The sequence below is a fragment of the Bombina bombina genome, chromosome 6 (assembly GCF_027579735.1).
Source record: "Bombina bombina isolate aBomBom1 chromosome 6, aBomBom1.pri, whole genome shotgun sequence".
Lineage (NCBI taxonomy): Eukaryota > Metazoa > Chordata > Amphibia > Anura > Bombinatoridae > Bombina > Bombina bombina.
In genome coordinates this window covers 431,074,611-431,100,377 of record NC_069504.1, presented here as the reverse complement: position 1 = coordinate 431,100,377, position 25,767 = coordinate 431,074,611, and the positions used below count along the sequence as shown (strand labels likewise).

Here is a 25,767-nt window from a genome sequence, read left to right as displayed (position 1 = left end):
GTCCATATAGCTCCCCCTCTGGCTCCGCCCCCCCAGTCATTCTCTTTGCTGCTCTAACAAATATTAAGGGGTTAATTGACTTGAAATTTATTGTGCAATCATTCCAAAGCATTAAGATAGTGTGGTCAAAATTTCAGAAAGATTGGATAATTTTTTGAGATTTAGTAAAAAAGTGTGCGCTTTTTATTATTTAAGGGCACAGTACCGTTTTTTCTCAAATTGTATTTTTCAGTATTTGAGTGCTGTCTAAGTCTGTTTAACATGTCTGAGCCTACAGATAGACGTTGCTCTATGTGTTTAGTAGCCATGGTGGATCCCCCTTTACATTTGTGTTTTAAGTGTGCTAATGTATCTAATCATTTTAAAGATCACAATGTTTCACTTATAAATGTATCCCACACCTTCCTCTCCCCATGTGTCGACACCAGTTACACCCGTGCAAGCGATGCCTAGTACCTCTAGCGCATTGGCCCCTATTACATTACAACAATTAGCAGCAGTCATGGATAATTCCCTAGCGGCATTTTTATCCAAACTGACAGTTTTTCCTAAAAAGCGTGATAGCTCGGTTTTAAGAACAGAGTATGAGCAATCAGAAGCTTTGGAGGATTTATCTGTTGTACCCTCACAACACTCTGAAGTGTCGGTGAGGGATGTGCTGTCCGAGGGATAAATTTCTGACACTGGAAAGGTTTCTCAGCGGGCAGAATCAGATTCCTTAGCATTTAAATTTAATCTGGAACACCTCCGCGTGCTGCTTAAGGAGGTATTAGCTACGCTAGATGATTGCGACCCCATGGTGGTCCCAGAGAAATTGTGTAAAATGGACAAATGTCTGGAAGTCCCTGTATACACTGATGCGTTTCCGATCCCGAAGAGGGTGGCGGATATTGTGGATAGGGAGTGGGAGAGACCAGGTGTACCCTTTGTTCCCCCTCCTATCTTTAAGAAAATGTTCCCCATTACTGATCCCAGGCGGGACGCATGGCAGACGGTCCATAAGGTACAGGGGGCAGTTTCAACACTAGCCAAGCGCACAACCATACCAATTGAAGACAGTTGTGCGTTCAAAGATCCTATGGATCAGAAATTAGAAGGTTTACTAAAGAAAATATTTGTACAACAAGGTTTCCTTCTCCAACCTATTGCCTGCATTATTCCTGTAACTACTGCAGCGGCTTTCTGGTTTGAGGCGCTGGAGGAGTCGCTCCAGACGGAGACCTCATATGACGAAATTATGGATAGAATTAAGGCCTTAAAGCTGGCTAATTCGTTTATCACAGATGCCGCTTTGCAATTAGCTAAGTTAGCGGCGAAAAATTCTGGTTTTGCCATCATGGCGCGCAGAGCGCTTTGGCTTAAATCATGGTCGGCCAATGTGTCGTCTAAGACAAAGTTACTGAATATTCCTTTCAAGGGAAAGACCCTTTTCGGGCCTGAGTTGAAAGAAATTATTTCGGATATCACTGGGGGAAAGGGCCATGCCCTCCCGCAAGATAGGCCTTTTAAGGCTAAAAACAAGGCTAATTTTCGTTCCTTTCGCAACTTCAGGAGAGGTCCTGCTTCAACCTCTGCGACCGCAAAGCAAGAGAGTAACTCTCCACAGCCCAAGGCAACCTGGAAGCCTTTGCAGGGCTGGAACAAGGGTAAACAGGCCAAGAAGCCTGCAGCTGCTACTAAGACAGCATGAAGGGGTAGCCCCCGATCCGGGACCGGATCTGGTAGGGGGCAGACTCTCTCTCTTTGCTCAGGCCTGGGCAAGAGATGTTCCCGATCCCTGGGCATTAGAGATAGTTGCTCAGGGATATCTTCTGGAATTCAGGGACTCTCCTCCAAGGGGAAGGTTCCACATTTCTCGTCTGTCTACAGACCAGACAAAGAAATAGGCGTTCTTACGCTGTGTAGAAGATCTACTCAAAATGGGAGTGATATATCCAGTCCCAATTACAGAACAAGGACTGGGTTTTTACTCAAACCTGTTTGTGGTTCCCAAAAAGGAAGGAACTTTCAGACCAATCCTGGATCTAAAAATTCTAAACAAATTCCTCAGAGTTCGATCCTTCAAGATGGAGACCATTCGGACAATCTTACCAATGATCCAGGAAGGTCAATATATGACTACCGTGGATCTAAAGGATGCGTACCTTCATATTCCTATCCACAAAGATCACCATCAGTTCCTAAGGTTCGCTTTTCTGGACAAACATTACCAGTTCGTGGCCCTTCCCTTCGGGTTGGCCACCTCTCCAAGAATTTTCACAAAGGTGCTAGGGTCCCTTTTAGCGGTACTAAGACCGCAGGGCATTGCAGTAGCACCCTATCTGGACGACATCTTAATATAGGCGTCGTCTTTTCTCAGAGCCAAGGCTCATACGGAGATTGTTCTGGCCTTTCTAAGGTCTCACGGGTGGAAGGTGAACACCGAAAAAAGTTCTCTGTCCCCGCTCACAAGGGTTCCCTTCCTGGGAACATTAATAGACTCGGTAGAAATGAAAATATTTCTGACGGAGGTCAGAAGGTTAAAGCTTCTAAGCACTTGCAGAGCTCTTCATTCCATTCTTCGGCCATCTGTAGCTCAGTGCATGGAGGTAATCGGATTAATGGTAGCAGCAATGGACGTAGTCCCTTTTGCTCAAATTCATCTCAGGCCACTACTATTGTGCATGCTCAAACAGTGGAATGGGGATTATGCAGATTTGTCTCCTCAAATCCAACTGGACCAGGAAACCAGAGATTCTCTTCTCTGGTGGTTGTCTCAGGATCACCTGTCTCAGGGAATGTGCTTCCGCAGACCGGAGTGGATCATCGTAACGACCGATGCCAGTCTGTTAGGCTGGGGCACGGTCTGGGGCTACCTGAAAGCTCAGGGCCTATGGTCTCGGGAAGAGTCTCTTCTCCCGATAAACATTTTGGAACTGAGAGCGATATTCAATACGCTCCAGGCATGGCCTCAGCTAGCGACGGCCAAGTTCATCAGATTTCAGTCGGACAACATTACGACGATAGCATACATCAATCATCAGGGAGGAACAAAGAGTTCCTTAGCGATGAAGGAAGTAACCAAGATAATCAGGTGGGCGGAGGATCACTCTTGCCACCTATCTGCAATTCACATCCCAGGAGTAGACAACTGGGAAGCGGATTTCCTAAGTCGTCAGACTTTTCACCCGGGGGAGTGGGAACTCCATCCGGAGGTATTTGCTCAGCTGACTCAGTTTTGGGGCATTCCAGAGTTGGATCTGATGGCGTCCCGTCAGAACACCAAACTTCCCCTTTACGGTTCCAGGTCCAGGGATCCCAAGGCGGCATTGATAGATGCTCTAGTAGCTTCTTGGTCCTTCAATCTGGCCTATGTCTTTCCACCGTTTCCCCTTCTCCCTCGGCTGATAGCCAGAATCAAACAGGAGAATGCCTTGGTAATTCTGATAGCGCCTGCATGGCCACGCAGGACTTGGTATGCAGACCTAGTGGACATGTCATCTGTCCCGCCATAGACACTGCCAATGAGGCAGGATCTTCTAATACAGGGTCCATTCAAGCATCCAAATCTAGTTTCTCTGCAGCTGACTGCTTGGAGATTGAACGCTTAATTCTATCCAAGCTGGGTTCTCTGAATCAGTCATAGATACTCTGATCCAAGCTAGAAAACCTGTCACCAGGAAAATTTACCATAAGATATGGCGAAAATATCTTTGTTGGTGTGAATCCAAGGGTTACTCGTGGAGTAAAATTAGGATTCCAAGAATATTGTCTTTTCTCCAAGAAGGATTGGAGAAAGGTTTATCAGCTAGTTCCTTAAAGGGGCAGATATCCGCTCTGTCGATCCTTTTACACAAGCGTCTGGCAGAAGTACCAGATGTTCAAGCGTTTGTACAGGCGTTAGTCAGAATCAAGCCTGTCTATAAACCTGTGGCTCCTCCATGGAGTCTAAATTTAGTTCTTTCAGTTCTTCAAGGGGTTCCGTTTGAACCTTTACATTCCATAGATATTAAGTTATTATCTTGGAAAGTTTTGTTTTTGGTAGCTATATCTTCTGCTTGAAGAGTTTCAGAATTGTCTGCTTTGCAGTGTAATTCACCCTATCTGGTGTTCCATGCAGATAAGGTAGTTTTGCGTTCAAAACCTGGTTTTCTTCCTAAATTTGTTTCTAATAAGAACATTAACCATGAAATCATTGTTCCTTCCTTGTGCCCTAATCCAGCTTCTAAGAAGGAACGGCTTTTGCACAATCTTGATGTGGTTCGTGCTTTGAAATTCTATTTACAAGCAACTAAGGATTTCAGACAAGCATCATCTTTGTTTGTTGTCTATTCTGGTAAGAGGAGAGGTCAAAAAGCGACGGCTACCTCTCTTTCTTTCTGGTTGAAAAGCATCATCCGATTGGCTTATGAGACTGCTGGGCAGCAACCTCCTGAACGAATTACAGCTCATTCCACCAGAGCTGTGGCTTCCACTTGGGCCTTCAAGAATGAGGCTTCTGTTGAACAGATTTGTAAGGCAGCGACTTGGTCTTCACTGCATACTTTTGCCAAATTTTACAAATTCGATCTTTTGCTTCTTCGGAGGCTATTTTTGGGATAAAGGTTTTGCAAGCAGTGGTGTCTTCCGTTTAGGTTACCTGTCTTGTTCCCTCCCTTCATCCGTGTCCTAAAGCTTTGGTATTGGTATCCCACAAGTAAGGATTAATCCGTGGACTGGATACACCTTGCAAGAGAAAACAGAATTTATGCTTACCTGATAAATTACTTTCTCTTGCGGTGTATCCAGTCCACGGCCTGCCCTGGCAATTAAGTCAGGTTCAAATTTATTGTTTAAACTACAGTCACCACTGCACCCTATGGTTTCTCCTTTTTCTCCTAACCGTCGGTCGAATGACTGGGGGGGCGGAGCCAGAGGGGGAGCTATATAGGCAGCTCTGCTGTGTGTTCTCTTTGCCACTTCCTGTAGGGAATGAGAATATCCCACAAGTAAGGATGAATCCGTGGACTGGATACACCGCAAGAGAAAGTAATTTATCAGGTAAGCATAAATTCTGTTTTTTAGATAAAGATACATTGTATTTTATTTCATTTTTTCATCTACTGCATAAAATATTCTTTACGTTTTAACATATACTTAGTTTTAACATATGCTAAATTTATAATTAGACACCAGTGTCTATAGATTTTATGTATACATACCCAAATTGTATATTAATAAATACTTATTTTATATAAAACAAGAAATTTCAATCTTTTTTAACAGAATTGGTAATTTTATTATAGTACATACAGCTCATATAAATAAACAATATAGGTTGAACTATATAGGTTGAACATTTATCCGTCAAGCTGTGTATATTAACAGTATTAACCAATCAAGGAGTACTTATTTTTTGTATATTTTACATTTTATACATTATGACTTCAGAAATCAGCAATTTGTTTGCGCCACCTTCTCTTCAGATTAGGGTCCGCCTCTTTCTTGTTCCCTCCCGTTATTCCTTCAGTGTCCTCTGGAGCTTGGGTATTTGTTTTCCCAATAGTAAGGAATGAAGTTGTGGACTCTCCCTGCCTTATGGAAAGAAAACAAAATGTATGCTTAAGTATGTTTTTTCATCACTTAAGACACTCTCAGCTATGGTTTGGCACTTTATGTATTAATATAAAGTTCTAAATATATGTATTGTACTTATATTTGCCATGAGTCAGGTTTATGTATATTTCCTTTTGCAGACTATCAGTTTCAAAATTGGGAAAATATATTTAGGAAGTTATTTTTTCTTACCTGGGGTATAGTTATTTATTCAAATTGACTGCTTTTTCATTAATTTTCGCGGGCAAAATTAGGCTCGCGAGGTCGCAAAATGCTGATATTTATTGCGTCATTCTTGGCGTGAGAATCTTTTTGGCGCGAAGGTAGGTTCGGTGACGCAAATTCGTAATTTCCGGCATCTTAGTTGACGCCAGGTTTTCTTGCACAAGGTTGAGTCTGCCATGGCTCGAGTTGCGTCATTTCCATATGTTGTTAGTGCCAAAAAAAATAGTTTTGCATCATTCTTGGCGCCAAATAAATTATTTATTTAAACCCCACTTCCTATATGTTCCTTGCCTTTTTCTATGCTCAGAGGGCTATGCTGTTTGCATTTTTTTCCCATTCCTGAAACTGCCATATAAGGAAATTGATAATTTTATTTATTTATTTATTTATAAAATATTTTACCAGGAAGGATTTATATGTTGTTTTTTCTCTTACATTTGCAAGATGTCTCAATCTGATCCTGTCTCAGAAACCACTGTTGGATTCCTGCTGCCTGATAATAGTTCTACCAAAGATAAGTGTATCTGTTGTACATGATATCCCTGTGAATATAAAAGATTTTATTGCTGATGTGATTCATAAGGCTTTGTCTGCTATTCCGTCTTCTAATAAACGTAAAAGGTATTTTAAAACTTCTTATAGAGTTGATAAAATTTCAAATGACCGACAACATACTGAATTATCCTTCTCTGATGAGGATCTATCTGATTCAGAAGATCCTTCCTCAGATATTGACACTGACAAATCTTCTTACCTCTTTAAGATGGAGTATATTCGTTCCTTGTTAAAAGAGGTGTTGATTACTTTGGATATTGAGGAAACTCTTCCTTTTGATACTAAAACTAGTAAACGTTTAAAATCTGATTATAAACCTCATGTGGTTACTCCATAGGTTTTTTCAGTTCCTGATGCTATTTCTGATATGATTTCAAAGGAATGGAATAGGCCTGGTACTTCTTTTATTCCTCCTTCTAGGTTCAAAAAGTTGTATCATTTGCCAGCAGTTAGATTGGAGTTTTGGGAAAAAATCCCCAAAGTTGATGGGGCTATTTCTACTCTTGCTAAATGTACTACTATCCCTATGGAAGATAGTACTTCCTTTAAGGACCTTTTAGATAAGAAACTTGAATCTTATCTAAGGAAAGCTTATTTATATTCTGGCTATCTTCTCAGGCCTGCCATTTCTATGGCTGATGTTGCAGCTGCATCAAGCAGACCCTGATTTGTCTAGCATTGTTTGCTTGCTTCAACGTGCTAATCATTTTATATGTGATGCCATTTTTGATATCATCAAAATTGATGTTAGATCTGTGTCTTTAGCTATTTTAGCTAGAAGAGCTTTATGGCTCAAATATTGGAATGCTGACATGGTATCTAAGTCTAGATTACTATCTCTTTCTTTCCAAGGTAACAATTTGTTTAGTTCTCAGTTGGATTCAATTATTTCAACTGTCACTTGGGGGAAGGGAGTTTTCTTTACCTCAGGATAAGAGACCTAAGGGTAAATCTAAAGCTTCTAATCGCTTTCGTTCTTTTCGACAGAATAAGGAACAGAAAGCCAATCCTTCCCCCAAGGAATCTGGTTCCAATTGGAAACCTTCTTTAAGTTGGAATAAATTCAAGCTGTTTAAGAAACGAAAGCCAGCCCCCAAGTCTGCATGAAGGTGCGGCCCTCATTCCAGCTTAGCTGGTGGGGGGCAGATTAAAATGTTTCCAAAACATATGGACAGATTCTGTCCAAAATCATTGGATTCAGAGTATTGTCTCTCAAGGGTATCGAATAGTATTCAGAGTAAGACCTCCTGTGAGAAGATTGTTTCTCTCACGTGTCCCAGTAAATCCAGTGAAGTCTAAGGCTTTTCTGAAGTGTGTTTCAGATCTAGAGTTTTCAGGGGTAATTATACCAGTTCCATTCCAGGAACAGGGTCTGGGGTTTTATTCAAATCTGTTCATTGTCCCAAAGAAAGAAAATTCATTCAGGCCAGTTCTGGATCTGAAAATTTTGAATCGTTTTGTAAGAGGGCCAACTTTCAAAATGGTGACTATAAGGACTATTCTGCCTTTTGTTCAGCAAGGTCTTTTTATGTCCACGATAGACTTACAGGATGCATATCTTCATATTCCGATTCATCCAGACCATTATCGGTTTCTGAGATTCTCTTTTCTAGACAAGCATTACCAATTTGTTGCTCTTCCATTTGGCCTAGTGACAGCTCCAAGGATTTTTTCAACGGTTCTCGGTGCCCTACTTTCTGTATTCAGAGAACAAGGTATTGCAGTGTTTCCTTATTTGGACGATATCTTGGTACTAGCTCAGTCTTTACATTCTGCCGAATCTCACACGATTCAACTAGTGTTGTTTCTTCAAAGACATGGTTGGAGGATCAATTTACCAAAGAGTTCCTTGATTCCTCAGACAAGGGTCACCTTTTTAGGTTTCCAGATAGATTCAGTGTCCATGACTCTTTCTCTAACAGACAGGAGACGAATAAAATTAGTTTCAGCTTGTCGAAACCTTCAGTCTCAATCATTCCCTTCAGTGGCTATGTGCATGGAAGTTTTAGGTCTCATGACTGCAGCATCGGACGCGATCCCCTTTGCTCATTTTCATATGAGACCTCTCCAGTTTTGTATGCTGAATCAATGGTGCAGGGATTATACAAAGATGTAACAATTAATATCCTTAAATCCCAATGTTCGACTCTCTCTGACTTGGTGGTTAGATCACCATCGTATAGTTCAAGGGGCCTCTTTTGTTCGTCCAACCTGGACTGTGATCACAACAGATGCAAGACTTTCAGATTTGGGAGCTCTCTGGGGATCTCTGACAGCAGAAGGGGTTTGGAAATCTCAAGAGGCGAGGTTACCAATCAATATTTTAGAAATCCGTGCTATTTTCAGGGCTCTTCTGGTTTGGCCTCTGTTGAGGAGAGAACCGTTCATTTGTTTTCAGACAGACAATATCACAACTGTGGCATATGTCAATCATCAGGGTGGGACTCACAGTCCCCTAGCTATGAAAGAATTATCTTGGATACTTTCTTGGGCAGAATCCAGCTCTTGTCTAATTTCTGCGGTACATATCCCAGGTGTAGACAATTGTGAAGCGGATGATCTCAGCCATCATACTTTACATCTGGGGGAGTGGTCGCTCCATCCAGATGTGTTTTTTCAGATTGTTCAGATGTGGGGTCTTCCAGAAATAGATCTGATGGCTTCACATTTAAACAAGAAACTTTCCGTGTACCTGTCCAGGTCCAAGGATCTTCAGGCGGAGTCGGTGGATGCGTTTGCAGTTCCTTGGTTTTACCAACCTGCTTATATCTTCCCGCCTCTAGTTCTTCTTCCAAGAGTGATCTCCAAGATTATCATGGAACGATCATTTATGTTTCTCGTAGCACCAGCATGGCCTCACAGGTTCTGGTATGCGAATCTTGTCCGGATGTCCAGTTGCCAACGTTGGCCACTTCCTTTAAGACCAGACCTTCTGTCTCAAGGGCCGTTTTTTCATCAGGATATCATATCATTAAATTTGAAGATATGGAAATTGAACGCTTAGTGCTTAGTCATAGAGGTTTCTATGGCTCAGTGATTGATACTATGTTACAGGCTCATAAATCTGTCTCTAGGAAGATCTATTATCGATTCTGGAAGCCTTATATTTCATGGTGTTTCTCTCATAAATTCTCCTGGCATTCTTTTAGAATTCCTAAATTTTACAGTGTCTTCAGGATGGTTTGGATAAAGGTTTGTCTGCAAGCTCCTTGACGGGACAAATCTCTGCTTTTTCTGTTTTGTTTCAAAGAAAGATTGCTAAGCTTCCTGATATTCACTGTTTTGTACTGGCTTTGGTCCGTATCAAGCCTGTCATTAAATTAATTTCTCCTCCTTGGAGTCTTAATTTGGTCTTGAAGGCTTTACAGGCTCCTCCTTTTGAGCCTATGCATTCATTGGATATTAAACTACTTTCTTGGAAAGTGTTGTTCCTTTTGGCTATCTCTTCTGCTAGAAGAGTTTCCGAGTTATCTGCCCTTTCTTGTGAGTCTCCTTTTCTGATTTTCCATCAGGATAAGGCAGTTTTGTGGACTTCATTTAAATTTCTAACTAAGGTTGTGAATTTTAACAACATTAATAGGGAAATTGTTGTCCCCTCTTTGTGTCCTAATTCTAAGAATTCTTTGGAGAGATCCTTACATTCTCTGGATGTTGTAAGAGCTCTGAAATATTATGTGGAAGCTACTAAAGATTTCAGGAAGACTTCTAGTCTATTTGTTGTCTTTTCTGGTTTTAGGAAAGGTCAGAAAGCTTCTGCCATTTCCTTGGCATCTTGGTTAAAGCTTTTGATTCATCAGGCTTATTTGGAGTCGGGTCAGGCCCCGCCTCATAGAATCACAGCTCATTCTACTAGATCAGTCTCCACTTCATGGACTTTTAAGAATGAAGCTTTAGTTGATCAGATTTGCAAAGCAGCAACTTGGTCTTCTTTGCATACATTTACTAAATTCTACCGTTTTTATGTATTTGCCTCTTCTGACGCAGTTTTTGGTAGAAGAGATCTACAGGCAGCTGTTTCAGTTTGATTCCTCTGCTTATGTTTTAAGTTTTTTTTGCATTTATGAGAAAAACTTTTTCTTTTGGGTGTGGATTTAATTTTTTTAGAGGAAAATGGCTGTTTTTATTTTTTATCCCTCCCTTTCTAGTGACTCTTTTGTGGAGTTCCACATCTTGGGTATTGATATCCCATACGTCGCTAGCTCATGGACTCTTGCCAATTACATGAAAGAAAACACAATTTATGTAAGAACTTACCTGATAAATGAATTTATTTCATATTGGCAAGAGTCAATGAGACCCACCCTTTTTATGGTGGTTATGATTTTTTGTATAAAGCACAATTATTTCCAGTTCCTTTTTTTGATGCTTTTTACTCCTTTTTCTATCACCCCACTACTTGACTATTTGTTAAACTGAATTGTGGGTGTGGTGAGGCGTATATTTATAGGCATTTTGAGGTTTGGGAAACTTTGCCCCTCCTGGTAGGATTGTATATCCCATACGTCACTAGCTCATGGACTCTTGCCAATATGAAAGAAATTAATTTATCAGGTAAGATCTTACATAAATTCTGTTTCTTTCCTGGCAAGGAGAGTCCACAACCCTGCCCGTAAGATGTTTTTGTTTGGTCGGCTCCCCTTTTGTGTTTTTTTCTGGCACCCTGATGTTTCTCCTACTTTTCCTCGTTCCCTCGGCCGAATGACTGGGGGGATGGGGGAAGTGGGAGGGATATTTAAATTTATGCTTACCAGATAAATACCTTATTTCCTGGCAGGGAGAGGTCACGACCCCGCCCGTAAGATGTTTTTGTTTGAGCGGCTCCCCTTTTGCGTTTACTTCTGGCACCCTGATCTTTCTCCTACTTTTCCTCGTTCCCTTGGCCGAATGACTGGGGGATGGGGGAAGTGGGAGGGATATTTAAGCCTTTGGCTGGGGTGTCTTTGCCTCCTCCTGGTAGCCAGGTGTTGTATTTCCCAACAGTAAAGAATTAAGTCGTGGATTCTCCCTGCCAGGAAAGAAAGGAATTTATCTAGTAAGCATAAATTTTGTTTTTCTCGGTTTTTAACTCACCGGCATGGAGAGAAGTCTTACATAATTTTTTGGATTTCTCCTGTTAAGTGTGGTCAGTCCACGGGTCATCATTACTTCTGGGATATTATCTCCTCCCCTACAGGAAGTGCAAGAGGATTCACCCAGCAGAGCTGCTATATAGCTCCTCCCCCCTACGTCACCTCCAGTCATTCTCTTGCACCCAACGACTAGATAGGATGTGTGAGAGGACTGTGGTGATTTAATTAGTTTATTACCTTCAATCAAAAGTTTGTTATTTTATAATAGCACCGGAGTGTGTTATTCATTCTCTGGTAGAATTTGAAGAAGAATCTACCGGAGTTTTTTCTATGATTTTAGCCGGTGTAGTTAAGATCATATTGCTGTTTCTCGGCCATCTGAGGAGAGGTAAACTTCAGATCAGGGGACAGCTGGCAGATTAATCTGCAAAGAGGTATGTAGCAGTTTGTTATTTTCTGACATGGAATTGATGAGAAAATCCTGCCATACCGTTATAATGTAAACTCAGCCTTAAATGCAGTAGATGTAGCTGGTATCAGGCTGTCATGTATGTATATTTTACACTTCAGTATTCTGGGGAATGGTACTTCACTGGATTTATACTGTATGCATAGACTTAACCTAATTTGCAGGGACTTGCAATAGGTTTTAAATAACAATTAATTTATTGAGGTTAAACGTTTTTTTGCTGGCATGTGAAAACGTTTATTTCTCTGAGGTACTGGGTGAAAAAATGTTTTGGGCACTATTTTTTCCACTTGGCAATAGTTTTGTTTAAATTAAAGCAGTTCACTGATCTCTCTCACTGTTATGTGTGAGGGGGAGGGGCCATTTTTGGCGCTTTTATTACGCATCAAAAAACTCAGTCAGGGGTTCATTTTCTTCCTGCATGATCCGGTTCATCTCTACAGAACTCAGGGATCTCCAAAGCCTTTTTTTGAGGGAGGTAATCATCACAGCAGAGCTGTGAAGATTGTAGTTGACTGTGATAAAAAACGTTTATTTGTGTATTTTTTCTGCTGCCTGGGTTAGTTATCCTTTGCTAAATGGGAACAATCCTTTGCTAAAATTGTATATTTCTGACAAAGATTGATGCTATAACTTATTTATTTTCAACTGTCATAATTTTTTCTGTGCTTCTTATAGGCACAGTTCGTTTTCATATTATTGTAAATTACTTGAAAAAGCATTTCCAAGTTGCTAGTTAATTGCTAGTGTGTTAAACATGTCTGATTCAGAGGAAGATACATGTGCTATATGTGCTAATGCCAAAGTGGAGCCCAATAGAAGTTTATGTACTAACTGTATTGATGCTACTTTAAATAAAAGTCAATCTGTACAAATTGAACATATTTCACCAGACAACGAGGGGAGAGTTATGCCGACTAACTCTCCTCACGTGTCAGTACCTGCATCTCCCGCTCGGGAGGTGCGTGATATTGTAGCGCCGAGTACATCTGGGCGGCCATTTCAAATCACATTACAGGATATGGCTACTGTTATGACTGAAGTTTTGGCTAAATTACCAGAACTTAGAGGCAAGCGTGATCACTCTGGGGTGAGAACAGAGTGCGCTGATAATATTAGGGCCATGTCAGACACTGCGTCACAGGCGGCAGAACATGAGGACGGAGAACTTCATTCTGTGGGTGACGGTTCTGATCCAAATAGATTGGATTCAGATATTTCAAATTTTAAATTTAAGCTGGAAAACCTCCGTGTATTACTAGGGGAGGTGTTAGCGGCTCTGAATGATTGTAACACAGTTGCAATACCAGAGAAAATGTGTAGGTTGGATAAATATTTTGCGGTACCGGCGAGTACTGATGTTTTTCCTATACCTAAGAGACTTACTGAAATTGTTACTAAGGAGTGGGATAGGCCCGGTGTGCCGTTCTCACCCCCTCCGATATTTAGAAAAATGTTTCCAATAGACGCCACCACACGGGACTTATGGCAAACGGTCCCTAAGGTGGAGGGAGCAGTTTCTACTTTAGCTAAGCGTACCACTATCCCGGTGGAGGATAGCTGTGCCTTTTCAGATCCAATGGATAAAAAATTAGAGGGTTACCTTAAGAAAATGTTTGTTCAACAAGGTTTTATATTGCAACCTCTTGCATGTATTGCGCCTGTCACGGCTGCAGCAGCATTTTGGTTTGAGTCTCTGGAAGAGACACTTCAATCATCTACACTAGATGAGATTACAGACAAACTTAAAGCCCTTAAGTTAGCTAACTCATTTATTTCAGATGCCGTAGTACATTTAACTAAACTTACGGCTAAGAATTCCGGATTTGCCATTCAGGCACGCAGAGCACTGTGGCTAAAATCCTGGTCAGCTGATGTTACTTCTAAATCTAAATTGCTTAATATACCTTTCAAAGGGCAGACCTTATTTGGGCCCGGGTTGAAAGAGATTATCGCTGACATTACAGGAGGTAAAGGCCATGCCCTGCCTCAGGACAAAGCCAAACCTAGGGCTAGACAGTCTAATTTTCGTTCCTTTCGTAATTTCAAAGCAGGAACTGCATCAACTTCCTCTGCACCAAAACAGGAAGGAGCGGTTGCTCGCTACAGACAAGGCTGGAAACCTAACCAGTCCTGGAACAAGGGCAAGCAGGCCAGGAAACCTGCTGCTGCCCCTAAGACAGCATGAATCGAGGGCCCCCGATCCGGGACCGGATCTAGTAGGGGGCAGACTTTCTCTCTTCGCCCAGGCTTGGGCAAGAGATGTTCAGGATCCCTGGGCGTTAGAGATCATATCTCAGGGATACCTTCTGGACTTCAAGACCTCTCCCCCAAGAGGGAGATTTCATCTGTCAAGGTTGTCAACAAACCAAATAAAGAAAGAAGCGTTCCTACGCTGCGTACAAGATCTTTTATTAATGGGAGTGATCCATCCAGTTCCGCGGTCGGAACAGGGACAAGGGTTTTACTCAAATCTGTTTGTAGTTCCCAAAAAAGAGGGAACTTTCAGGCCAATCTTGGATTTAAAGATCCTTAACAAATTCCTAAGAGTTCCATCGTTCAAGATGGAAACGATTCGGACAATTTTGCCCATGATCCAAGAGGGTCAGTACATGACCACAGTGGATTTAAAGGATGCTTACCTTCACATACCGATTCACAGAAATCATTACCGGTATCTAAGGTTTGCCTTTCTAGACAGGCATTACCAGTTTGTAGCTCTTCCATTCGGACTGGCTACAGCTCCAAGAATCTTCACAAAGGTTCTGGGTACTCTTCTGGCGGTACTAAGACCGCGAGGAATTTCGGTAGCTCCGTACCTAGACGACATTCTGATACAAGCTTCAAGCTTTCAAACTGCCAAGTCTCATACAGAGTTAGTACTGGCATTTCTAAGGTCGCATGGATGGAAGGTGAACGAAAAGAAGAGTTCTCTCTTTCCACTCACAAGAGTTCCTTTCTTGGGGACTCTGATAGATTCTGTAGAAATGAAGATTTACCTGACAGAAGACAGGTTAACAAAGCTTCAAAATGCATGCCGGGTCCTTCATTCCATTCAACACCCGTCAGTAGCTCAATGCATGGACGTGATCGGCTTAATGGTAGCGGCAATGGACATAGTACCTTTTGCACGCCTACATCTCAGACCGCTGCAATTGTGCATGCTAAGTCAGTGGAATGGGGATTACTCAGATTTGTCCCCCACTCTGAATCTGAATCAAGAGACCAGAAATTCTCTTCTATGGTGGCTTTATCGGCCACACCTGTCCAGGGGAATGCCATTCAGCAGGCCAGACTGGACAATTGTAACAACAGACGCCAGCCTTCTAGGTTGGGGTGCTGTCTGGAATTCTCTGAAGGCTCAGGGACTATGGAATCAGGAGGAGAGTCTCCTTCCAATAAACATTCTGGAATTGAGAGCAGTTCTCAATGCCCTTCTGGCTTGGCCCCAGTTAACAACTCGGGGGTTCATCAGGTTTCAGTCGGACAACATCACGACTGTAGCTTACATCAACCATCAGGGAGGGACAAGAAGCTCCCTAGCAATGATGGAAGTATCAAAGATAATTCGCTGGGCAGAGTCTCACTCTTGCCACCTGTCTGCAATCCACATCCCGGGAGTGGAGAACTGGGAGGCGGATTTCTTAAGTCGTCAGACTTTTCATCCGGGGGAGTGGGAACTTCATCCGGAGGTCTTTGCCCTGATACTTCGACGTTGGGGCAAACCAGAGATAGATCTCATGGCGGCTCGTCAGAACGCCAAGCTTCCTCGCTACGGGTCCAGATCCAGGGATCCGGGAGCGGTTCTGATAGATGCTTTGACAGCACCTTGGACCTTCGGGATGGCTTATGTGTTTCCACCCTTCCCGATGCTTCCTCGATTGATTGCCAGAATCAAACAGGAGAGAGCATCAGTGATTCTAATAGCACCTGCATGGCCACGCAGGACTTGGTATGCAGATCTAGTGGACATGTCATCCTGTCCGCCTTGGTCTCTACCTCTGAAACAGGACCTTCTGATCCAGGGTCCATTCAAACATCAAAATCTAACTTCTCTGAAGCTGACTGCTTGGAAATTGAACGCTTGATTTTATCAAAACGTGGTTTTTCTGAGCCAGTTATTGATACCTTAATACAGGCTAGGAAGCCTGTTACCAGAAGGATTTACCATAAAATATGGCGTAAATACTTATATTGGTGCGAATCCAAGAGTTACTCATGGAGTAAGGTTAGGATTCCAAGGATATTGTCTTTTCTACAAGAAGGTTTAGAAAAGGGATTATCTGCTAGTTCTTTAAAGGGACAGATTTCAGCTCTGTCCATTCTCTTACACAAACGTCTGTCAGAAGTTCCGGACGTTCAAGCTTTTTGTCAGGCTTTAGCTAGGATCAAGCCTGTGTTTAAAACTATTGCTCCGCCATGGAGTTTGAACTTAGTTCTTAATGTTTTACAGGGTGTTCCGTTTGAACCCCTTCATTCCATTGATATCAAGTTGTTATCTTGGAAAGTTCTGTTTTTAATGGCTATTTCCTCGGCTCGAAGAGTTTCTGAGTTATCTGCTTTACATTGTGATTCTCCTTATCTGATTTTTCATTCAGACAAGGTAGTTCTGCGTACTAAACCTGGGTTCCTACCTAAGGTGGTCACTAATAGGAATATCAATCAAGAGATTGTTGTTCCATCTTTGTGTCCTAATCCTTCCTCGAAGAAGGAACGTCTGCTACACAATCTAGATGTAGTCCGTGCCCTGAAATTTTATCTACAGGCAACTAAGGATTTTCGTCAAACGTCTTCCCTGTTTGTCGTTTATTCTGGTCAGAGGAGAGGTCAAAAAGCTTCGGCTACCTCTCTCTCTTTTTGGCTTTGTAGCATAATACGATTAGCCTATGAGACTGCTGGACAGCAGCCTCCTGAAAGAATTACAGCTCATTCTACTAGAGCTGTGGCTTCCACTTGGGCCTTTAAGAATGAGGCTTCTGTTGAACAGATTTGCAAGGCTGCAACTTGGTCTTCTCTTCATACTTTTTCCAAATTTTACAAATTTGACACTTTTGCTTCTTCGGAGGCTGTTTTTGGGAGAAAGGTTCTTCAGGCAGTGGTTCCCTCCGTATAAAGAGCCTGCCTGTCCCTCCCGTCATCCGTGTACTTTTGCTTTGGTATTGGTATCCCAGAAGTAATGATGACCCGTGGACTGACCACACTTAACAGGAGAAAACAAAATTTATGCTTACCTGATAAATTCATTTCTCCTGTAGTGTGGTCAGTCCACGGCCCGCCCTGTTTTTTATGGCAGGCTAAAAAATTTTTTGGATTATACTCCAGTCACCACTACACCCTTCGGCTTCTCCTTTCTCGTTGGTCCTTTGGTCGAATGACTGGAGGTGACGTAGGGGGGAGGAGCTATATAGCAGCTCTGCTGGGTGAATCCTCTTGCACTTCCTGTATTGGAGGAGATAATATCCCAGAAGTAATGATGACCCGTGGACTGACCACACTACAGGAGAAATGAATTTATCAGGTAAGCATAAATTTTGTTTTTTGTTGAGCATTGTTTTGTAATGTAAGTGTCTCTTCACATACAGAATTCTGCATAGTGAGAAAAACAGCTCTCAGGCTAAATTTTGCTTTTCTAATTTTTTTGAGGGACCTCACATTACTGACGAGACTTCTTAGATAATCTCACCAGACCAGAGATTTTTAGATTATTAAACCTTTTTTATATACTTTACCATTTCCACCTTCTCATCAGCACAGTTAGATATATTTGACAAGGGAAAGGCAGACAGTTTAATTGTAACTACCTTAAAGGGATAGTCAAATTTTAACTTGCATGATTCAGATAGAGTATGTAATTTTAAGACACTTTTAAAATGTACTTCTATTTTCAAATTTGCTTTGTTCTTTTGGTATCCTTTGTTGAAAAGGAATACACACATGCTGTACACTTCTGGGAGCTAGCTGCACACATTTGTCTTTTGTGATTGGCTGACTAGATGTGTTCTAGCTGCCTGCAGTACAATGCTGCTCCTTCAGCAAAGGATAACTAGATAATGAAGCAGATTTGATAATAGAAGTAAATTGGAAAAACATTATTTTTTTTTTTTTTGAGGTTTAGATCAAAGCACACAGACAATGCCTTTCAATAGATCAATATACAAAATTGTTTCAAGTTATACAGTCAAAAGTAATAAAACCATAATATACATAACATAGCTATATGGCATTATTTAAAAGAGATCAGTAAACATCATGCTTGCTCATATAATGGTATGTCTGCTAGATGGCATCAGAGGCCACTTTTGGACTTCGCTGTATTACATAGGGCATGGAGCTACAGAAGACAGCTATGAACAGTAGGGGACCACTTTTGGGTCCCAACTGGTAAACCTCTATTTTAAGTTTTATAATTTTATTACTAAGTTTTGAAAACACAAACCCCTGTCAAGTAAAATAATTGGAGACTGCTGTTTAAGGCTGTCTAATAAAGAAGTAGCATAGATACCTAACTTATAGTGAAATCTGAAATATAGGGAATCTAATGCCATAGTCTGATAAGCTAGTCATGTTACTCAATGGGATTCAAACCTAATTCTAATACTTAATATGTGAGACTTACTGGGAAATCATTAAGGTGGGGATTAGAAACATAAATCGGAGTACTAAGTGTAAATAGCATGCTGTCCTGAGTTAGAGCACCCCTAAGAATGTAATAGTATGTATGGAGTGTAGATAAGCAGCAACCATATGATGTATAGTTTAATGTATAACCTAGTGAGTTGTATAAAATCTAAGCCTTACAACCACTGCACCTAATGACCCACTGATATCAAGTGCCCCACCGTTGAAAACATAATGTAAATTAGAATAAACCTATAATAAATAGGCAGAAGGACATGTTTCTCGTGCTTCCAACTCAGAAAGTAAAGGTTTACTCATATCACCATTATCTTTAATCCGCTATATAAATCTGGGGAAAGATAAACTAGATAAGCCCAACTGTCCCGGCCGCCGACAACTGAGCCACTACTTTATAAGGAAATAGCAGAATTATTTGTGGATGATATAGGACATTAAGAGTTAAAAAATATTGAGTTGGCATAAGGTGACCACATATGAAACGATACAATACAAGCTGTAGTTATAATTCAGGAAGGTACATATATAATTGAAAATGGCTAGTGACACACTGAAACTTATAAATAAAAAATTGAAAGGTTAGCGTTTAGAGATAGAGGGAGAGTGAGGACCAATTGTAGAAATATTAGTGAAGCCTCTGTATGGAAACCTTTAAAATATGGGATAAGACATAAACCTGAGATCCCCAAGGGATGTTAAATTCACTATGTTATATATGTTATTAAGGGTCACATAAACTATCTAGCAATAGTGTGCTTGGACTAGACTGGCACAGAATAAAGGGAAATTAAAAGTGGTCTTTCACATTTAGATTACAATTGATCTGTAGCATACTATAGTACAAAAACTACTTGATATATACCTATCACCAAAGGTGTGTCTACATTAATCCTCTTTTGTGCTAGGAGTGGGTAAGAGCCAGTAACCAACTAAATAGTCCATTAACAATGTGTTAACAGGGAAATAAACACTTAACTTATTGAAACATAACTATACAACTTCAGATTAGGTCTGCATATTTAATCTAACTATAAGGTCTATTTATCAAGTAGGTGGAAGCAAAAACCACAGTGGAAAATAGCAAAGAGGCTCAATGACCTCCACCGCACGGCATGGCATCTCTAACCCACTCCAATGCGGTTTGTCAAGGCGATCCTCCAGTGCAGTCCGTAATGAAGTGTAGTGGATTTTAGTATGACATAAAGTACCTGGGCAAGCAGAAAGGCTTTGCTCCAAACACCTTCTCCCTCAGAGATCGCCGTCTGATGATATAGCATATTTGCAAAGCCCAGGGACAGGGTCACAGACTCCTCATATAGCAGGATAGTATCTGGTTGCAAGACGCATAATGTATCAGTCAAAAAACACTGACTGGTTAGAGCTGCCTTAGACTCCTTCATGATTAACGTTCATGATTAACGGGGGGAAGGATGGGTCCCTACACTATTGGAAAAACAAGGAGTAACCCTACACTACAGATTTTTTTTTTTTATATAAATAAATTAATAATTTGTTATTGGCAGACTGGTTGCCAATAACAAACTTGGCGGGGAGCAGTGGGAGGAATTGAGAGTTGTTTGGGGGATCACAGAGGTGTGAGGGTGAGGAGGGATCCCTACACTACAGAAATTTTAAAAAATAGATATTTTAAATATATGTATAAATAAAAGCCCTGATTTGCAGACTGTCTGCCAGTACCTAAGATGGTGGTGAAAAGTGGGGGGAAGGAGAGAAGAGGGCGGTTTGGGAGGGATCAGTTAAGTTTGGAGGTGGGGAGGTGTCAGGTGAGAAGGGAATTCCTATACTAGTAAAAATATTAATCTTACAAACAAAATGCTAAAAGTTCTCTGGTACTTTGGGCAAGTCTTTCTCTGACATGCCTGGTGGTGAAGGGGTTAAATCATTTCTGTATCTCTACTGCCAGGAAATCCTCTTGGAATTCTGATATATTCAACCATATTGCAGACAAACATTTCGCATTTACTGCTGCTATAGTTTTTCTTATGTATTTATACAATTCTTCTGTCAGCATGATTATTAAAATTATTGGTTGCTATTTTTTTATCATGTCTATGTATCACTGAGGTAGACAAACTTAAAGAGACAGTCTACTTGAACATTTTTTTTTGTTTAAAAAGATAGAAAATCCATTTATTACCCATTCCCCAGTTTTGCATAGCCAACACAGTTATGTTATATTAATATACTTTTTACCTCTGTGGTTACCTTGTATCTAAGCCTCTGAAGACTGCCCCCTTGTCTCAGTGCTTTTTACAAATTTGCATGTTAGCCAACTAATACTGACTCATGCATTATCTATATGGCACACACGAACTTGCATTGTCTAGCTTTGAAAAGCGAATGAAATGCACTGAGATAAGAGGCTGCCTTTAAGGGCTTAAAAATCTACCTAGGTTTATCCTTCAACTAGGAATATAAAGAGAACAAAGCAAATTTTATGATAAAAGTAAATTGGAAAGTTGTTTAAAATTACACGCCCTATCTGTATCATGAAAGTTAAATTTTGTCTTTACTGTCCCTTTAACAGCAATCAAAACTGTGCATTAGATGGGTATAAACATACACTAAGTAAAGAAGCTGATAGAAGAGGGATTAGTTGACTTTGTTATGAAAGCGTAAGGTGGTGTAATTATGTGTGATAATATTTAGCATACAATCTTATAACTAAACCCTGGATATATTTATTATATGTCATGAGTAAACCATGTGCTTTCTAAACCTTAGAAATGTTTTCTTTATTCTGATTCCTATATCCTGTCACTTGTATCTAGTCCCTAACTGCTTCTCAGTTCTGCTTTATGTCTGCCCAGATACATCTTTCTTGAGTTTTCACTGCCCAATGGAGAACCAGGCCATCACTTTCAGTTTAGTTATATGATAGAATTAGATCTACCATGCTAGATTTCTGTTGCTCATCATCATCTGGAATAGAGACCTGAATGTTCTGAATACTCACAATGTATTCCTCTCCCTTTAAAGGGACATAAAACTCAAAAATAGTCTGCAATGATTCACATAGAACATGACATTTTAAACAACTCTCAAATGTACTTCTATTATCATATTTTCAGGAAGGTAAGTTCAGGAGCGTTCATGTGTCTGCAGTACTATATAGCAGCAGTTTTGCAACAATGTTATACATTAGCAAGTACACTAGATGGCAGCTCTATTTCCTGTCGTGTAGTGCTCCAGAAATGTGCACGCTACCTATCCAGATATCTCTTTAACAAAGAGTAACATGAGAACAAATTTTTATCTGAATTATGAAAGAAAGAAAAATGTTTCATGTCCATTTAAGATGGCTATTAAAGGTATTACTTTGTATTGTTGTGCTTTCATCTTGGACTAACCATTTTCCCTAGTATTTCTGAATTGTTCTGTATTAAAACACCTAGTCCTCTTCAGCATCAATAGTCACTTTTCCTGTACATTTTTTATGATGAATAGACACGGAGAGAAAGTCAGCTTGAGTACTAAATGTGCAGAAGTGGATAAAGAAATGATCAGCGCTTTGGGAGTCTCCACCGCGGTCCTTAATACAGTAATCTTCTGCCACCAAGAAGAGTCCAACTGGCCTTTGTGTGAAGGAAAACAGCTGAAAGTAAAGTTTGATGAAATCTTTTCAGCTACAAGGTAAACATAATATTATCTTTTTCAGCCTTTATAACTTAAGTATTTGATTATTTAAACATTTCAACCATATGAAGTGTTAAACATATTTATTGCGTTCTTTCCTAAGACATAGAGAGTCCACAACATCATTCCAATTACTAGTGGGATATTCACTCCTGGCCAGCAGCAAAGCTGTTAAGTGTCACTTCCCTTACACATAACCCCCAGTCATTCTCTTTGCCTCTGTCAATGGAGGAGGTGAAGTTTGGTGTCTGAAGATATTGATCCTTTTTTTGGGTACTTTTCCCTGCAAGCAAGGATTTGGGTTTAGCTGTGTCCACGTCAATCTCTTGAGTAGTGGTGGGTTTTAAGCAGTTAGAAAGTAGTGGTGGTCCTTGCTCTTGTTTCTAACATATTTGCTGCCCTTTGTGTTGAAGTTGGTTACTCTGTTCTTTCTTTTTCTACAGGTCTCTGTAAGGAGTATGTGTCCTTTCACGCCTTGTGCGCTGTCTTCCTGCCAGACAGCTGGATTTGCAGGTAAGTGCTTTTTGTCTTCTAGGTCTTGAGGATTTGCACTTGAGGATTTCTCTGCATTATTTATTTGGGACATGCTTAATCCTTAATAGAGGATTTTATTTAGGCAGTGTACAGGCACATCGTATGTGACAGGAGACTTAGGGGTTAATCTTCCTTTATTGTGTTTCGAGGAGATGCCTTAGATTCCGTGGCTCTTTTATGTTTGAGACTCTTTATGGGTCTGATTGAGAAGACATTGAGATGTACTTGTATAGTTTCTCTTGGTATTCTACTATTAGATAGGCAAATCTCTGAATGAATTTAGACTTTGAAGGGTTCTGGCTACTTTTGTCAGTTTACTGTTCTGGTCGGCAGTGTTCAGAAACGCGCTCTTTTACTTTTAATGTGCAGTTTCTTTTCAGCAGGTCACATGACTACCCGCTCTTCCGCTCACAGATTCTGAGTGGAGCGGCGTCGGCTGTGTCTGCTTTTCCTGTGAATGTTTATTGTGTCTAGAGAGCCAAATTCTGTTACCTATGCAATTTTGTTCCTCATGTCTAGATAAAGCTTTGAAATGTAAAGATAAATTTCCTTCTTAATATGAGGAGAGTCCACGGCATCATTCCTTACTGTTGGGAAATACTGAACCTGGCCACCAGGAGGAGGCAAAGACACCCCAGCCATTCTTTGCCTTTCGTCACAGGAGGTTGGCAGAGAAGTGTCAGAAGATTCGGAGTAGTTCCTTATGAAGGGTATCTACCCTTCAAAATGGGACTGAAGTTTTAAGTAGTCTTGTCAGCCTCTCAGTGAGAGCATTGACGAATGTTAGAGTCTGGAGATGCAGGAAGAGTCTTTCTGCGAATGCATCCAGACTCGTATTAACAGATCCTAAGCAATCAGTGTTGACGAGTTTCACTGTCTGCTTCCATCACTCAGGTCCATGTCAGGAGCGATGCTACAAGACTGTCAAACTTGAGAGCCTAAGGGTACTTAGAAGCCGGCTCAGTCCTGGAATAAGTCCAAACAGACTAAGAAGCCCTCCAAGAACAAATCGTCATGAAGGGGCGGCCCCCGATCCGGGATCGGTTCGAGTAGGGGGCAGACTGTTTTTTTCCCAGAAGCTTGGTTCCAGGAAGTGCAGGATCCTTGGGTCCTGGAGGTTGTATCTCAAGGACATAGGATAGGATTTAAGTCTCATCTGCCCAGGTGCAGATTCCTACTCTCCAGTCTGTCTACAAGACCAGAAAAGAGGACTGCTTTCTTGGTTTGCATATGGGATCTCTCCTCTCTAGGAGTAATTGTCCCGGTACCTACAGCAGAAAGAGGTTTGGATTTTGTTTAAATCTTTTCATGGTTCCAAAGAAGGAGGGAACTTTTCATCCAATTTTAGACCTAAAGTGTCTAAACAAGTTTCTGAGTGTTCCCTCTTTTAAGATGGAGACAATTCAGTCAATCCTTCCTATGGTTCAGGAAGGACAGTCTATGACCACAATAGACCTGAAGGATGCATACCTTCACGTCCCGATACACAGGCAAGATTTTCAGTTCCTGAGGTTTGCTTTTCTGGACCAGCACTTCCAGTTCATAGCTCTTCCGTTTGGCCTACCTACTGCTCCAAGGACATTTTTGAATGTTCTGGGTGCTCTTCTAGCCATTGCCAGAACACGTGGTATTGCAGTAGCGCCTTACCTGGATGATATCTTGGTACAGGCACCATCTTTTCGTCTAGCGGAAGAACATTCAGAGTCCCTTCTCAATCATCTTCGATCACATGGATAGAAGATAAACTTGGAAAAGAGTTCTCTTACCCCAAGTACAAGGGTGAATTTCCTGGGAACAATAATAGACTCCATATCCATGAGAATATTCCTCACAGATCAGAGACGTTGCAAGCTAACTTCTGCATGTCTTGCCCTCCAGGCCTCCTCGAGACCCTCAGTGGCTCAGTGTATGGAGGTGATCGGACTCATGGTGTCCTGTATGGACATCATTCCTTTTGCCAGATTCCATCTCAGACCCTTACAATTATGCATGCTGAGACAATGGAACGGCAACCATTCAGATCTGTCTCAACAGATTGTGCTGGACAACCTGTCGAGAGACTCGCTCTCCTGGTGGCTCTGTCCAGATCATCTGTCCCAAGGCATGTGCTTCTTGAGACCATCCTGGGAGATTGTAACTACGGACGCAAGCCTTTCCGGCTGGGGAGCTGTTTGAGGAGCCTAGAAGGCACAAGGTCTGCGGACTCAGGAGGAGTCCTCCCTTCCGATCAATGTTTTGGAACTCCGGGCAATCTTTAATGCCTTGAAGGCTTGGCCCCTTCTGGGTTCGTCCCAGTTTATCAGATTCCAATCAGACAATATAACCTTGGTTGCCTACATCAACCATCACGGGGTAACGAGAAGTTCCTTGGCGATGAGAGAAGTATCTCAGATATTAGAGTGGGCGGAGATTCACAGATGTTCGCTGTCAGCGATCCACATTCCGGATGTGGACAACTGGGAAGCAGACTTCCTCAGCAGGCAATCCTTTCACCCAGGGGAATGGTCTCTCCACCCCAAGGTGTTAGCAGAGATATGCAGCGAGTGGGGGACGCCGGAGATAGATCTCATGGCATCCCGCCTTAATACTAAGCTACCCAGGTACGGTTCGAGGGATCCTAAGGCAAAACTGATAGATGCCCTATGAGTACCATGGAGTAAAGCGGCTACCTGGTCCTCCTTACACACTTTTTCTAAATTTTAGAAGTTTGATGTGTTTGCTTCGGCTGAAGCAGTTTTTGGGAGAAAAGTTTTGCAGGCTGTGGTGCCCTCAGAATAGGGTCCGCCTCTTTTTTCTGTTCCCTCCTGTTATTCATTCAGTGTCCTCTGGAGCTTGGGTATAGTTTTCCCAAAAGTATGGAATGAAGTTGGGGACTCTCCTTGCCTTATGGAAGGAAAACATCATTTATGCTTACCAAATAAATTCCTTTCCTTCCTGGCAGGGATAGTCCACGACCCCGCCCGTAATTGATTTTTGATGGGCGGCTCTCTTTTTATATTATTTCTTCTGGCACCTTTTGTTCCCTGATGTTTCTCCTACTTATGCTTG

General features: G+C 41.4%; 1 protein-coding gene across 1 annotated transcript in view; it reads left to right on the top strand.

Moving 5' to 3' along the window:
• RAD50 (RAD50 double strand break repair protein) overlaps positions 1-25,767 on the top strand; it is a 917,823-nt gene that overhangs the window by 275,328 nt on the left and 616,728 nt on the right. Inside the window, exon 5 of the mRNA XM_053719284.1 lies at positions 21,997-22,182. Coding sequence (XP_053575259.1) covers positions 21,997-22,182 — 186 coding nt within the window. The remainder of the gene's footprint in view (positions 1-21,996; positions 22,183-25,767) is intronic.